This window comes from Budorcas taxicolor, chromosome 2, assembly GCF_023091745.1.
Source record: "Budorcas taxicolor isolate Tak-1 chromosome 2, Takin1.1, whole genome shotgun sequence".
Taxonomy (NCBI): Eukaryota; Metazoa; Chordata; class Mammalia; order Artiodactyla; family Bovidae; genus Budorcas; species Budorcas taxicolor.
In genome coordinates, this window is record NC_068911.1 from 54861662 (window position 1) to 54879276 (window position 17615).

Below are 17615 nucleotides of genomic sequence, written 5' to 3' on the forward strand. Positions count from 1 at the left end.
TTGAGTAATATTGTATTGTATCCTGACCTTTTTGAACAATTTATATGATTCTAAGAACTGTTAAAATCCTCTGTAGAGGGTTGATTATTTTTAAAGTAGTTAGTTAACCCATTAAAGTTCAGAACACACATCCTACCCTGTCTTCTGTGACTGTGGTTCCAATGTAAATTTAGTTTTCAGAGTCTTGGCAGTATTTTTTAGTGTGTATCTCTATTAAGACTGAAGTTCAATTTATTTATTTTTTATTTTTAGTTTTACTTTATTTTGCTTTACAGTACTGTATTGGTTTTGCCATACATTGACATGAATCAGCCATGGGTAGCCTTTTGTCTATAGAACATCAAGTCAGTTCTTTGCATGCACATCTCAGGAGACACTTTATAAAAACAGATTTGGAGGGGTTCCTTTTTCATGTCCCTCTTCTCTTTGATACAGTGTCTCTGATTCTCAACAGTCCCCTATTCTGATTCTGTGTTTAGAATGCTATGGCTCTAGCCTTCCTGTGTGCTGTCTCACACATCCCATGACGGTATCGATGTCTAGGGTAAAGTAACAAAAGAAGGCAGAGAAAAACGTAGCAGGTTTCCCCCTAGTGTTCTTCATGTTACTGGAGACTAATTCCTCTGGTCAGAGAGAAAGATTTTCTCTCAGTCTTAAGTGCCTCACAGCTTTGTTGCCACTGTTGTACAGGTTCATGGCTAAAACTTGCCTTGAGAGATGGCAGAAGAAGGGGAAATAGTGGTGAAAGTGAGCTTCCCTACTTTCCATTTCATAGGTACTTCTTCCTAATTCTGGTAAGAGAGCCATGGTTTCTCTTGGAGCTTTCTTATTTTATCCATTCCCTCTATGTAATTATAGGATTTGAACTGCCCAGGGTCTATCATAGATGTGAGAGGAAAAAACACACGAAACTCATAATGGTTTTGGAGTTCTGATTTCCTGCCCCAAGCTACTGAATCAGTTGCTTTTCAGAGCCCTCAGTAGTTGTCTAGAGAGTTTAATCAGTGAGAGACACAACTGGAATGTGCTTTACTTTACCTTTCTCAGAACTGGGCTGAATAAAAACTGTAAGCACAATTTTACCATGGAAAAGCAGTTAAGTGAGGAAAAAGGACAGGAGCTAAAAGGGTGCAGATTAGCCAGCAGTTCAGTTTGGCACAAGGAATGGCCTGTTAGTCAGGTCCTTAGATTAGAGATTGTCTCCGTTTTAGTGACATTTGATTTTACTTAGAAAACATGGCGTAAGTGAAGCCTGAGGTTGTCAAACAGGTGTTTTAGTTTAAAAATGAACATTAGGTTGAGTGAGGAACTAACCCAACATCTTTAGAGATGTGGTAAAAGTTATCTTAAGTATGAGTTGTAAGATTTGACTCTGAAAATTACTCTGGTAATAAGAAGTGACTAGATAATTGATGGATTGGGTGTCATGGGGTTGGGGAGATTTGCTTAGAAATAGGATTAAATTGAGCCAAGAAACAACCACAACATAAGAGGATTTGTAGCTTGAGGACTCATTGGAAACTTTCTAAAGAGGATGAGGAAGGAGGACACTTTCTGAGTTTACACTGGAGCATAGCTCCATCTCTGGAAAACTGTCTTCAGGCAGTCATTCCTTAGGAATGCAGAGAAATAGATGGAATCAGCATTTATTTCTTATAACCTGCTCTCTTCTATTTCTGAAGCTTCTGTTTCTTCCTTGCCTCCACCAAATCCCTCACTTGGGTCTACTTGCCCTAAGAAGGGCCAAGTGACTCATTCCTTCTCAGATTTCCTCCAGTGACTGCAGTAACAGAGTTAAGGAATGGAATTGTTTTCAGGTGCTAAGGAGGAACAGTGGCTTATCCTGTGCACTTAAGCAAGGAATGATAGCTTAACCCTAAGGTGAGAATTGATGGATTTCTTGGGTACCATGGACAAGTCTTAGCCTGGAGGAGAGATTTGAGAATGAAGAAATTGCAAATAGAGGAAGAGCTCCTGATGCCCCTCAAACAGCACCACATGGTCATTGATTTAACCTTGAAAAATAGAATATACTGGTGGGCTGCAGTCTATGGGGTCGCACAGAGTCGGACATGACTGAAGCAACTTAGCAGCAGCAGCGGCAGCAGCAGCAAATGGCCTCATATATTCTAATTAGAGGCTATAGAAAAAATCCTTACCTTAACACTGTTTGAATTTTCTGGCTTTTGTTCCTGAGAACTTGCTGTGGAGAGGAAGAAAAAAACAGGAAAAAAAAAAAAAGTTCTTTCTGAGGCACAAATAACATTGACACAAATCTGATCTTATTGTTTTTCACTGAAAAGTCATAGAATTAGGCTAATAGAAGCACTTGTTTCAGTGCATAGACAATGTGAATAAAACTGAAATAGGTGAGATCCCTAGATGTATGTGGCATATTTTAGCCCTTCTTTTAGGAATTATGAAAGATGAAGTGTGATGTCATAGGAAAGACAGGTTCTGTAACTTAATAACTATAAATCTATGAACAACCACTCAATCCCTATGTGCCTCTTTATTATTTATTTTACATATAAAATAAGAAATTACCCTATATCTGATTCCAAAGGGCCTTTCCAGCTTTAGCACTCTTTGATTCCACATAGCTAATTAAAAGCAATCAATTGGAACAAAGAGGAAGTCTTTTATAAGAGCTAGTCTTATGAAATATTCTGAGTGAGAATCAGGAGAATTTTGAGACAATACCAAGAGGAAACCTGGTGGAGTTGCTGCACAACTAAAAGTTGCCTAAATTTTAGGGGAAGTCAACACCAGTAAAAAAATTCAACCCAAGGAGGTAGAAATAATACTATGAGATACATTTCACAAAGACCCATCACTAAGAAGGCAGTTCACCTGCTAGGGCATCAGAAAACTTGAGTTTAAGTCTTAGCTTCACTACTTAGAGCTGTGTGGATATTGGGGAATTTAATCTGACTTCTCTCCCAGTTTCCTCCCCTTTGTAGATTGTGAATGAGACTATTTTCCTGTCTCTGTCTCAAGAAGACTTAATGAGATATCTCATGTATAAAAAACTATGCATTTTATAGACATGTACTCATCAAGAGTCAACACATGTTTGTTAGGATGAATTTAGGTTCTGGAAACAAAACAAAACAAAACAGTAGCAAGACCTCAGTTAACTCAAGAGAAGAGCTAATAATCTGACTTACCTGACAAGGTTGGCAAAATTTCATTGTTGGTTAATAATATTTCTAAAGTATCTAACTGTATATTGCACAAAATTGAACTGACTTTTAAGTTACTGAGGACATTTGGATTTACTACCATGGCTATCATTCCAAACACTAGTTTTTTTTTTTTTTTTGTTTCTAGGTTCAGTGGCTATCAACTTTCCAGGATGTACTAGGAATTTGTTTTGATGAAAAGTCATAGAAAAATTCCTGCTAGTTTAGGATCCTAGGATATTCAGATTCAAGCTATTTGAAATTTTCTTCTATATTCTATATAAAACTATAAACTAAAATTAGGAATATTTTATAATATATATAAAACTATAGACTAAATGTTCAACCTTAATCTTGTAATTCAACTCAAGATTTAAATATCCTATGGCTTATGTGACATCTCAACTTAAATATCTAATATCTTAACATATTCAAAACAGAATTCTTGTCCACTCTCTTTAGTTATTCCCATAGTCTCCCTTATTTACTGCTTCCTCCTACTATAAGCTTGTTTTAGACCCTTGGGGATATAGCTGTGATCTTCATGGAGCTTATATTCTAGAAGGAGATAATGAAAAAAACAAATACAGAGTCTGTCATACAGTAATAAGAGCTAGGGAGAAAAAAAGCAAAGAAGTGGAATATGCAGTGCCATCATGACAATGAGGTTACAATTTCAGAGCGTGGTCCAAGAAGACTTCACTGAGAAGTCTGAGTTTCTGAAGGTGAAGAATAAGCAATGTAGATACAGGAGGAAGGCTTCCTTGGTGGCTCAGATGGTAAAGTGTCTGTCTACAATGTGGGAAACCTGGGTTTGATCTCTGGGTCGGGAAGATTCTCTGGAGAAGGAAATGGCAACCCACTCCAGTATTCTTGCCTGGAAAATCTCATGCACAGAGTAGCCCGGTGCAGGCTACTCTGTCCATGGGGTCCAAAGAGTAGGACACGACTGAGTGACTTCACTTTAGACTTCCCTGGTGGCTCAGATGGTAAAGTGTCTGCCTGCAATGCGGGAGACCTGGGTTCAAACCCTGGGTCGGGAAGATCTCCTGGAAAAGGAAATGGCAACCCACTCCAGTATTCTTGCCTGGAGAATCTACAAGGACACTACATGAGGATCAGCAAGTGCAGAGATCCTGAATTCCTGGAATGTTTAAGGACTAGCAGAAGGTCAGTGAGGCTAGGACAGGGTGAGCCAGAAAGGAAAACCGAGGAGGTGATAATAGAGGTTTGGGGTGATGTCTAGATGATGTAAGGTTTTGCACGCCACAGTAATTTCTTTGGTTTTTGTTTCAGATGGGATGGGAAATACTTATACCTGTAATTATCTTTGCTTCTCTGCCTCGAGTTACAATGTAAATTCTATGATGTTGAGGACTCTATCAGTCTTATTCACATATGGGATTTCAGAACAGAAAGGAAGTGCTCAGTGAATTTCTGAATGAGTGAGTTGGACAGCTGCAATATTACTGAAGGATATAAGAATTAAGCTTGATCATTGCAAAGAAGCTGGAATAAACAAAACCCTGAATTTAGGGTCAGAAGACATGGGATCTAGACTAGGCTCTGCCTGTGACTTAAAATAGCCTTGGACAAGTCACTTCCTCACCCTGAGCTTGAATTTCCTCATGTAAACAATGAAGGAAGTTATATTAAATGATTTTTGTCTGACTCTAAACAGCCTAGGATTCCATAATATGGGAATCATACAGTGATTATTTTGACACTGGCTTATACTATGTTTATAGAATTCTGGTGTACTTACTGTTATTTTATGAACCATCTTAATAAAAATGATTTCCTCTTTCAAATTGAGAGAATGTTTCTTAAGTAACACCTTGAGTGAGCTGTAGTTGTGGTTCAGATTTAAAGGCCACTTTACAAGTAGGCACAAACTCAAATTCTTGGACATGCTACCACTGTTAGAACCATATTAATTACCTGAGGTTTCAACAAATAGAGTGCTAGATAGTCCTCACACAAATGTTCTAAGCACTCAATATATTTATAGGTTAAAAAAAAAATGAGCTCCATACTAGCCACATTTAAATGTAAGCATATGAATTTAGCTCTAAAGGCCTTTTTTAGGGGTACGTTTTGATTTGGTTAAGCACGAAGAAAGGATAAGTTCTCAGCTAGAAACTATGATATACACCCTGATTTTGTGGATATTTCTCACAGGAGCATGGTAAACATAAATTCATTTGTCATATCATATTCTTGACCAAAATCATTAATAATAACATAAACTAGTTCACTTATTTTAACACCTGCATGCTATAGTACTGGATTCTTTTTAAAAGTAGATAAGCTCATAGGAAAAAGTAGTATCAACTTCAGGCTCGATGACTTAAAAAAACTGATCAGAGCAGTAGAGTATCCTTCTGAATAGTTTCTACTTTAAATTAAGAAAATTTTGCAATGTGGTGCCGGAGAAGACTCCTGAGAGTCCCTCAGACAGCAAAGCAATCAAGCCAGTCAATCCTAAAGAAAAAGAAAATAATAAATTAAGAAAAAGAATAAATCCAACCTTCCAAAATTTTAGTTCTCTCTGCAGTATAACCTTCAGTTTCACTAAAACAGAAGAGAAAAAGAACGTTTCATTTTTTTGTGTGTTTAATGAATCAAGAAATTACTGGTTAAGTAAAATCACAATCTGTCCTCTTTCTCCATACAGGGGTAAACTTGGAATAATGTATCACTGAGTTTCCAAATCAAATGCAGATTATTTCTAAATTGACTTTCTTCCCACTTTTAAAATCCTGGTTAAATACACATAAAATTGATCATCTTAAACATTTTTAAGTGTACAGTTTTATACTTGAGTACATTCACATTATTGTGCAACTATCACCACCATCCATCTCTGGAACTTCTTCATTTCCCCCTGAAACTGAAACTTTGTACTCATAAATCCTTATTCTGAAATACTAACACTGTACCTCCCTCTCTCTCCATCCCCTGGAACCCATATTTTACCTTATGCCTATGTGATCTGACTAGTTAGGTATCTCGTATAAGTGGAAGCATAAATTTGCTATTTAGTGACTGACTTATTCATTTAGCATAATGTCTTCAAGGTAACATGTCCTTGTCAGGATGCCCTTCCCTTCTAAAACTGAAAAATATTCTGTTGCAATTATGTACCATATTTTGCTGATCCATTCATCCATCAGTGGACTCTTGTGTTGCTTCCAAGATTTGGTTATTGTGTATAATGATGCTATGAATATAAATATAAAAATATTTGTTTGAGTCCATGTTTTGCTGGTTCATATGGTAACTTTGTGTTTAATTTTTTTTTTTTTTCCACAAACTCTCATACTGTTTTCAATAGTGCCTGTACCATTTCAAATTTCCAGTGCATTGTGTGAGGGTTCTGATTTCTTCACATTCTTGCCAACATGTTATTTTATGAAAAAAAAATTGTTTTTGATTATAGCTATCCTCATGGGTGTGAAATAGCATCTCATTGTGGTTTTGATTTGCATTTCCCTAATGATCAGTGATGTTGAGGATCGTTTTACAAGCTTATTGTTCATTTATATATCCTCTTTGAGGAAGTATCTATTCAAGCTACCCTTTGCCTAATTTTTAAATCAGGTTGTTTTTTGTTTTTGTTGAGTTATAGGAGTTCTTTATATATTCTGGATAGTACTTCCTTATCAGATATATGACTTGTAATTATATTCTCCCATTCTATGTGCTGACTTTTTACTCTCCTTTGAAGCGCAAAAATTTCTAATTTTGATACAGTCAAACTTATCTAATTTTTTTCTTACTGCTTGTACTTTTAGTATCATATCCAAGAAATTATTGCTAAATCCAATGTCATGGGCTTTCCCTCTGTTTTCTTACAAGAATTCTATAGTTTACTTAGGCGTCTTTGACCCATTTTGAATTAGTTTTTCTACATAGTATAAGGTAAAGGTCTAAGTTTATTTTTGTGTGTGGTTATCTAGTTTTCCCAATGCCATCTGTTGAAAAGACGTTTTTCTCCATTTAATGGTCTTGGGATGCTTATAAAAAAGTTTTTTGATATATTACAGATCTGTTCTGTGTTATTTATTTTATTCCATTGGTCTACATATCTGTCTTTATGTCAGCACCACATTGCTTTGATTACCATGATCCTACAATAAGTTTTGTAATCAGGAGTCCAAGTTTGTTCTTTCTTTTCAGGATTGTTTCAGCTACTGGAAGTTCTTTGAGATACCATATGAATATTCAAATGTATTTTTTCTTTTTCTGCAAATGTCAGAATTTTTATAAGGATTCCATTTAATCTGCACAATCCTTTGAGTATTATTAAAATCTTAACATAATATTTCCATTAATTTGTGTCTTTTTAAATTTCCTCCAGGTATGTTTTTCAGTTTTCATTGGAGTATAGAAATGTAATGGTTTTCTTCTGGGTTAATTCTATATCTACCAACTTTGATTAACTCATATATTTCTTTTAAAAAGTATTTTTTTTTTTTTGGTATGGCATCATTTCATTTTATACATATAAGATAATACCATCTATGAGCAGAGCTCATTTTAATTCTCTTCCAATTTAGATACCTTTTATTTCTTGCCTAATTGTTTTGGCTAGGACTTCTGGTAATATATTGAATAGAAGTGATGAGAGTATCAACTATTGTTGAATAAAACTGGACAGAGTAAACATCCTTGTCTTCTTTCTGATCTTAAAGGAAATGCTTTCAGCTTTTTATGGTTATATATAATGTTAGCTGTAGGTTTGTCAGATACTACCTTTATTATGTTGAAGAATGAAATCCCTCATTTGCTCCACTGCTGCCTTCCTTCCTATTAGTTGAGGTTTTACAGAGACACATTTTGATTCCCGTTTTGTTTCCTTTCATGTATATTTTATAGTTATTTTCTTTGTTGTTAACATGGAGAGTACATACAGTATCTTAAAAGTTATGATAATTAAGCTGATATCAATTTAACCTCAGCTGCATACAAAAACTCTACTCCTTGATAGATCAAGCGCCATCCCTTTGTTACTGCTGTCCCAAATTATGGCTTTATATAAATTCCATTTAGTCTTTGGGTTTCCCTGGTGGCTCAGATAGTAAAGAATCCACCTGGAAATATTATAATGCTGATTTTTACATTTGTCGATATATTTAACTTTACTAGAGAATTAAAAATTTTCATACGGCTTTGAGTTACCATCCAACATCCTTTAGTTTCAATTTGAAGAATTTGTGTTAACATTTCTTGCATTTCATTTTCTATTTTCGAATGTTCTGATTTCTCTTTCATTTTCAAGGGTATTTTTTTTACTGGTAATAGAGTTGTCACATGACAGTTTTCTCTTTTAGCCCTTTAAATATATAATCTACTGCCTTCCATCCTGCAAGGTTTCCTCTAAAAGTTTTACTGACAGTGAACAGGGAACAGATTGAGATCTATGGAGATCTCATGTACAAGCAATTTCTATGGTGCCACCTGAAGATTCTCTTTTGTCTTTGTCTTTTGATGGTTGTGATTATGTTTCAGGTAGTCTCTGTGCACTTATGTTACTTAAAATTCACTGAATTTATTATTTGTATATTCATGCTTTTTCAAACTTGAGGAGGTTTTAGCCATATTTCCTAAAATAATCCCCTTTCCCTTTTTCTCTGTTTTCTCTGGAACTCACCATAGTGTGTGTGTGGGTGGGTGTGTATTGGTATGCTTGATGATATCCCTTAAGTTCCATAGAATCTGTTCACTCTTTTTTTCAGCCTCTTCTTTTTACTTGTCAGACTCAATAATTTCAAGTGACTTGTGTTCAAATTCACTGATTATTTCTTCTGCTTGATTGTGACTGCTTTTGAGCCCATCTAGTGGATCTTACAATTTAGTTGCTATATTTTTCAGTTATAGAATATGTTAGTTCTGACCAGTTCCTTACTCCAGGTTTTAATCTCTTAATTTTCATTTGCATGATTTTTTTAAATATACTTTTCCTTTGACTTCCTTTGGTTCTTTGTGTTTCAGTTATTTTAAACTCTTTGTCATATATGTCCATTTGGTGTGCTTCTCCATGGACATTTTATGAGGATTTATTTGGTTTCTTAAAAATGTGCCAAATTTTCTTGTTTCTTAATATACATTGTGATCTTATGATGGAATTTGAGCATTTAAAGAAACAGTTATCTCTTCTAGCTTTTGAAGATTGGTGTAGAAACCCTTCACTAACTAACAGAATGGGAAACCTTGGGAACAGACAGAGGTAAAGCCTTCAGGTGTTCATCTTGTTCTGGGCCTATGTCCTTCTGGGACTATGTCCTTCTGGGCCTATGTATGTACTTTTGCTTTTCCTTCTTCACTTTTCCCAACCTGCTGTTAAATATTTTGTTTCCTAAGAGTATAATCATATTTCTTCTCAGTTTAGTTCAGTCACTCAGTCGTGTCTGACTCTTTGCGACCCCATGGACTGCAGCATGCCAGGCCTCTCTGTCCATCACCAACTCCTGGAGCATACTCAAAATCATGTCCATCAACTCGGTGATGCCATCCAACCAGCTCATCCTCTGTCGTCCCCTTCTCCTCCTGTCCTCACTCTTTCCCAGCATCAGGGTCTTTTCTAATGAGTCAGTTCTTTGCTTCAGGTGGCCAAAGTATTGGACTTTCACCTTCAGCATCAGTCCTTCCAATGAATGTTCAGGACTGATTTCTTTATGACTGACTGGCTTGATCTCCTTGCAGTCCAAGGGGCTCTTGAGAGTTGTCTCCAACATCACAGTTCAAAAGCATCAATTCTTCTGTACTCAGCTTTCTTTACAGTACAACTCTCACACCCATACATGACTACTGGAAAAACCATAGCTTTGACTAGACGGACTTTTGTCGGCAAAGCAATGTCTCTGCTTTTTAATATGCTGTCTAGGTTGGTCATAATTTTCCTTCCAAGGAGCAAGAGTCTTTTAATTTCATGGCTGCAGTCACCATCTGCAGTGATTTTGGAGCCCAAGAAAGTAAAGTCTGTCAGTTTCCATTGTTTCCCCATCTATCTGCCATGAAGTAATGGGACCGGATGCCATGATCTTAGTTTTCTGAATGTTAAGTTTTAAGCCAGCTTTTTCACTCTCCTCTTTCACTTTCATCAAGATGCTCTTTAGTTCCTCTTCACTTTCTGCCATAAGGGTGATCATCTGCATATCCAAGGTTTCTTCTCAGGGCCTTAGCTATTCTGTTGTTTTCCTGCATCTGTAATCTCTTGCCTTCAGGTGTCTGTGCATCTGTAGTCCCTTGTGATTTCCATGCACCATGGCATCCATCTACTGACTTCTGAGGCTTCCAGGCTTAGATCCAAACTATGCCATCATTCCCAATCTGTGCTTCTTCAGGTAAGACAGAAATAGTCTCTCAGGTAGTCCACAGATCCGAACATTGCAAATAAGTTCCAATCTGCTTTTTCTACTCCAAGAGAAAAAAAATGAGAATTGGGCCATTTCTTCCCAGCTATGCCACATCATGTTGCAGAAGGGGGTTGGGCAAAGATAAGAAAAGTCTGTGGAATTTCCTGCCACTTTGAATGTGGCCTTTCTTTGGGCATTCCCTTTGTTGATGCTATTATTTGATCAGTTTCTAGAGCTCTTGTAAAGTTGTTTTATCAGTCTATAGTTATTTTTGTTTCTACAAGAAAATAAGGGTTTGCATTTTCTTGGCCTGCTACCTTGCTCTAAATTGACTTTTAGTTGGCATTATCTGTGCCCTCTGTCTTCATTGATATAAATAATAGAGGGGTACCTGCATTATTAATTTGTCTGTTAATACAATCAATCATTATTTAGCAACAAGAGGCAATAATTTGGCCAGGAACAAATGTCCCAAAATAGTATGTCAAAAAGAATTGCATTATGCTGTGTGGGGAAAAATTATAACCAGGTAGATTTTTCTATTTATATCTATTGCTTCTCCTAGAATAGAAATACTTCCATTTCTAGGTTATGAATACTCTTATAAACTTAAGAATAATTTTAGGCAACTTCTGTTCTAGATATGATTAGATTAGAAATCTAATTAGATTTCAAGTCTGTTGCTGTTGTTCAGTCACCCAGATGTTTCTGATTCTTTGCAACCCAATGGACTGCAGCACGTCAGACCTCCCTGTCCCCTACCGTCTCTTGGAGTTTGCCCAAGTTCATGTCCATTGCATCACTAATGCCATCCAGCCATCTCATTGTCTGACACTCTCTTCTTCTGCCCTCGGTATTTCCCAGCATCAGGGATTTTCCAAAGTATTGGCTCTTTACATCAGGTGACCAAAATACTGGAGCTTCAGCTTCAGCATCAGTTCTTTCAATTAGTACTCAGGGTTGATTTCCTTTAAGATCAACTAGTTTGATCAACTTGCTGTACAAGGGACTCTCAGGAGTCTTCTCCAGCACCACAGTTTGAAGGCATCAATTTTTTGGCACTCTGCCTTCTTTACGGTTCAGTTCTCACAACCTTATGGGACCACTGGGAAGACCATAGCCTTGACTATACAGACCTTTGTTGGCAGAGTAATGTCTCTGCTTTTCAACACACTGTCTATGTTTGTCAAAGCTTTCCTGCTGAGAAGCAATCATCTTCTGATTTCATGGCTGCAGTAACCATCCACAGTTATTTGAGAGCCCAAGAAGAGTAAATCTGTCACTGCTTCCACATTTTCCCCTTCTATTTGCCATAAAATAATGGGGCTCAATGCCATGATCTTAGTTTTTTAATATTTAGTTTTGAGCTGACTCTTTCACTTTCTTCTTTCATCTTCATCAAGAGGTTCTTTAGTTCCTCCTTGCTTTCTGCCATTAGAGTGGAATCATCTGTGTATCTGAGGTTGTTGATGTTTCTCCCACCTATCTTGATTCCAGCGTGTAACTCATCCAGCCTGGCATTTCTCATGATGTGCTCAGCATAAAAGTTAATAAGCAGGGTGACAACAGATAGCCCTGTTGTACTCCTTTCTCAGTCCTGAACCAATCAGTTGTTTCATACAGGGCTCTCACTGTTGCTTCTTGACTCACATACAGGTTTCTCATGACATAGGTAAAATGGTCTGGTATTCCCATCTCTTTAAGAGTTTTCCACAGTTTGTTATGATCCACACAGTCAAAGGCTTTAGTGTAGTCAAAACAGAGGTAGATGTTTTTCTGGAATTCCCTTGCTTTCTCTATGGTTCAATAAATGTTGGCAATCTGATCTCACAGCTACACAGTTCAGACTGCTCCAATAATCATCCAAACTTGGGTTGCCTTCTCATGTAAATGCTGTCTATCTATACAGACCCACATCAAACTACATTGTTTTCTAGAATTCATCTCTGAATGCTCCAGCTTACACTGTTCCCTCTCTTATTTGGATTCATACATATTGGAACATTGAATTACTTAAAGAGAGTTGAGTAGGAACCCTTTGGGCTGAAAGGCACTGGGTTGCATTCGTATCTGAACTATCTTCCAGATTAAAAAACAAAACAAAAGGCATAACATAGTAGCGAATTCTTAATTCAAGACACTGTTAGACTAGGAAGAATGTAGAGGGCAGGTAACTAGGAATGGGGCATCAGAGAGAATGAAAAGGCCTTAGAGAAGCACACTGAGAGGTAGGGGAGGAAAGGATAAGGAGTGAAAGAAGTTACAGGGTTGAATACTTGCCCTATCAAGTTTTACCAGGGACTTCATTCTTCCCAGAAGCATTACCCTGATCTCAGATTGCTATTTTATATTGCTTTAATTTCATATACCTGGCATATGAAATCAGATCTTCTTGGTTGTATGAAGATGAACTCATAATTCTGTGTATGAAGTAATGTGGTGGCTCAGTAGTAGGAATTTTTTCTTCTTTCTGGAAAAGTGCAAGCTATGCATTACATTTGATAAGCATTTTACCATATACTTGGCATATTCTCCCCTCTTAACATACACTATAATTAGAAAAAGTTTCAGAGATTACTTAAAAATGGATGGAACCTATAGTTCTAATTAAAATGTCTTTTTCCAATATAGTTTTTAGGAAATGGCTAGTGAAAGGTTCTAGACAATAACATTGAAGTTTGAGTAAATGCTAAAGATAAACATAGCACAAAGCTTGATGTATATGGTTTTCCAGTTCTGTACTTTACAGGTATTTTATGGAAACTTAGTTCAAAAAGAACAGAGATATAACTCTGGCAGTTCAGAAGCTTGTCAACTCAATCATGTGAACCTGTACTCTGATCTGGTTTGTTGGGAAGTCATGTGTGATTTTAAGGCCATAACTTTTATAAGAATATGTTTAGTGTTGTATCTGTTATAATCTTGAAAAAATAGACTACTATTACTGGGATTACTGTTTATACAATCTATTTTTACTTTTGTTAATGTTAATTCTTCAGTTATCTATGAAGTCAGTACTTCTGAATATGTGGCTCAAGAAAACTATTCTGCAGACTGCATTTAGTCATGTAATCACATAGATTCCCAGCAAATAGTTCAAAGTATGTGTTAAGATGATTTGCCTGGGAAGCTTTTGAACTGAACAGAGTTGTATCTGTTGTTTCTGGTTCATCTCAGCTTTTGTGTTAACTTGGGAATCATGTCAAATGTATAATCAATAGGATTATCCCACCAGGAAACCCTAAATCATATATACTTTTCAAAAACGTACTTTGGTATACATTTTTGAACAGGGACCACCCAAAGAGTCACTGAAGTCCAAACCATTATCTTATGTGAGGCACTAGGTACTAGGGATGAAAGTTGTTCTCCATGAATATAGAGGAGTTTATGGGCTGATTGCAAGGGTGATATTTAAAATATTTTTATTAACTTGTTAACTTTGCGCAAGTTGGTTAAGCAACGTGTTTAAAAAAAAAATGCTATGTAACTTGCCCCAAAGATGCATAGCTATTAAAGATAGAGTTGGGATTGAAGGCCAGACAATCTGAAGTTTTTTTTTTTTTTTTAATTACCTCCTATCTTGACCCATCTTCTGGTCCTACCCTACTTGTTGAAAATGTATTTACCAGTCAAAATATAAAAGGGATGAAATCTTCTAAAATATGTAAATAACTAACTTTCACTTCTCTTAAGTAGCTTCCTTTTCTGTCATCCTTGGCTTTCTAATTATTCTATGTCTCTTTCCATTATCTGCTTTACTTCAGTTGTGTTCTATACATGTTGTAAAATTTTAAGAAAAGTTTCTTTCATATTGTAAATTTTTCTTGCATACTGTATGCATTTCTTGCATACTGTAAATGTTGCCAGACTTAGGAAGAGACTCTCTGGAACCATTTTAGTATTCTTTTCTACTCAATTAAGGTGCATTCTTGGACAGAATCTCTGAAGACCTCTACTCTTTCCACAAACATCTGATTATTGAGAGTCATGTTTCTCACTCACCTTACTCTGTGACTTTTCCTCCCAAGTAGAATCTGTTTCAGTGAAGGTTCCTGAGCAGGGGGACATGTCAAGTTCAGCAATAGTTCTTTTAATTTGTCCCTTCTTAGCTTCTATTACATGATTTGACATTGTTCCAGTATTTTCAACATTTGCATTGGATGTGGGCTGACAACATTTACTTAGTGAAAAAAACTTTTTCAGACTGCTTGTGCTTTGTGTTGGCTTGGGAGAAACGACTTTGCTTTCTACTGGCTTTGTGGAATCTTTCACTTGATCTTCAATATTTTCTCCTGAGTGTTCTTGTACAATCTCTCTTAAAACAACTTCATCTTCATCAGATGAAGTTAGTTCCTCTTCTATGTTACTTTCTGAGATTTCCTGTTCAATATCATGAGCTACTAACCGGAGGATAAGTTCTTTTTTGTTCTGAACATCTTTTAAAAGCTCCACTTTGGTGATATCAGGCTTTCTTATATTCTGAAATGAATTTCTGCAAACAGCCTAGAATTGAAGGTATAATGAATAACAGAAACAAATGCCTCAATCACTTTTCCTGTGATTCTATTATAAAAGAGCTATTTCAGTATGATTTCTAGTTTTAGGGTAAAATAATATCTTCAGATGCTATGTTTACATTAGCAATATTTTAAAAAAGAAACATGAAAATTGTAAAAAATATTTGTTAGTAACATTTCTTTTACATTCAGGGATTGTATGTAATTTATCATACCATTTTATTAATCTACCATAATTTACTCCAGAGTTTAATGAAGGACTAACACAGGTTCTTCTTTTGCTTTTTTTTTTGCTTAAACTTTGTATCTTGTTGCATCATGTATATATATTTTTTATTCTTTTACTTTGGAAGTTTGTGAGAAAAGTAGACATGATGATATATTTTTCTAAAACTGTAGATAGGTCATCAAAGATAAACTGAAATGTACATATTTTCAATAGAAAAGCAGTGTATTATCTGCTCTTGATTTTTAAAAATGATGAAGGACCAAGATTGTGAAGGTCTCTGACTCTTTAATCTCTATCATTCCACTCTTGATTCTTTGGATATATTTTCCAAAAGAATCTGCAAAACATAAGTCTTCATTTTTCCCTCACCTCCCTAGGCAAATCTCACCTTTCATTTTCAATGTCTAAAGACAGATCTAAATGTCTAAAGAAAAGACAATTATAATTGAGTAATATAACATCCCCATTTCAGTAGCCTTTGATGATGCCACAGAACCTCCAAATTGTTCCTAATCCTAGACCTCAACATTCCTTTGGAACACTGCAAGCCAATTTTTAAAATATTGGTACCAGAAAAGAATATTTTCTATGGAAATAAATATACAAACAGTCTCCTTAAGAACTTAAAACACAATCAGTTTTGATTTTCTGTATTATTGGCGAGGTGTAGGGGGGCAGGGCAGGCAGTGGTTTAGAAAATCCGAAATCATTCTATCTGGCTTTGTTACTATATATAGTTTTAATATGTACATGCCTAGTGTGTTAGGAATTTATGGTATCTCAAAAAGGAAATAAAGCCCTGGGCCACAGCCAACAAATACCTAGATTCTCTGCTCTGATCTACTATTCTTTAGTCTTTTTGTCCCTGTGCAGGAGATTGATAACATTGATACCCAGACTGGTTCAAATCATGTCTTATTTGTGCTTCATTTGTGCTTCATTTGTGCTTCATTTGTGCTTCATTTTTTGGATGAATTTTCTCCCCCTTAAGAGAAAAATGGCCATTATTTTCATTTAAATATTATCTTCCTGCTTTCTGTGGTCTATAAATGACTTAATGAAAGAGAATGATAACCAAGAGTGAGATTTGTGACAGACAATTTTACATGTAATTAAAAACTACCTTTGAGCAATGTTATTCTATGTGTTTTAACACAAATTTTACTCCTAAGGGGTTACATATATATATGAATGAAGACTACCAAAAATATGCTAATGAAAATGATGAGAATCCATGTAAGGAATAACTTTTAGATCTTGAAAAGACTGTCATCTGGTTCAAAAAAGTTAAAGCAAATATTAAATTAGTATGTCTTCCCATAATAATTTCAGTACTTGGGTATGAAAACATAAGTGCCAATTAACATATTTAACAGCCCTGATACCTAGTTCAATGGGTTGCAGGACAGTGCTGGAGAAAATTTACTTCAAGTGCCTGCTCCAAGGAGAATAGTTCTATAAAACTTGGCTCATTGTCCAAACATAAATTATACCCTAAGCACACTCTGTCCTCTTATGAGAGAACACGATCAGTACAAGGGGCTCTGATAAAAATGTGTAGATTAGTGTAATTCCATTGGCCAGACCATCCTTTGTCCTCAGTTGTACAGTTTCCTTGTAACAAGGACATCATTTTTGCATTTTAAAGTCTCCACTAGTTTAATATATTTGGGGCCTAAATATGGAACTGCAGAGCAGAATTAGGGACTAAAACAAGAGGAAACAGATTCATAAATATGGAAACATTAAAGCAGCTAAATCTAGAAGGATAAGAAGAAACTTAACACTTCTTGAGATTATAGAAGAACCTGAGGAAGACTATTAAAGTGAAATAATAAGAAACTAGTATAATCTAAAAGGTTGTATTCTGATGTGTGTTGACAAATGTTGCTAAAAGTAAAAAGAGTAGTATTACTGCTGTAGAGCTTTATATTTGAGAAATCTATTTTAGATAGTTTTATTATTATTTCAGTCAGCACAATTCTGCTGTCAAGTGTGTGTGTGTGTGTGTGTATGTGTTTGTATGAGAGCTGCTCAGTCGTGTCCAACTCTTTGTGACCCCACAGACTATACCCTGCCAGGCTCCTCTGTTCATAGAATTCTTCAGGCAAGAATATTGGGGTGGGTTGCCATGCCCTTCTCTAGGGGATTTTCCTGACCCAGGGATTGAAACCTGATCTCCTGAACTGCAGGCAGATTCTTTATCCTCTGAGCCACCTGGGAAGGCCAGTCAAGGGTATATCCCTGTATTCTCATTATTATTATTATTATTTTTTAAAGTTTAAATTGATTGTCTTAGAAAAACTAGCCTGAGACTTTT

The 17615-nt window shown here is 35.9% G+C and overlaps 1 protein-coding gene across 1 annotated transcript in view; it reads right to left on the bottom strand.

Annotated features, from left to right (window-relative positions):
• The window catches only part of FSIP2 (fibrous sheath interacting protein 2), a 141922-nt gene that overhangs the window by 7648 nt on the left and 116659 nt on the right, over positions 1-17615 (bottom strand). Inside the window, exons 17-21 of the mRNA XM_052652838.1 lie at positions 14552-15052; positions 12916-13016; positions 5716-5759; positions 3687-3743; positions 2160-2203 (exon numbers count right to left, since the gene is read on the bottom strand). Of these exons, the coding sequence (XP_052508798.1) occupies positions 2160-2203; positions 3687-3743; positions 5716-5759; positions 12916-13016; positions 14552-15052 (747 nt within the window). The remainder of the gene's footprint in view (positions 1-2159; positions 2204-3686; positions 3744-5715; positions 5760-12915; positions 13017-14551; positions 15053-17615) is intronic.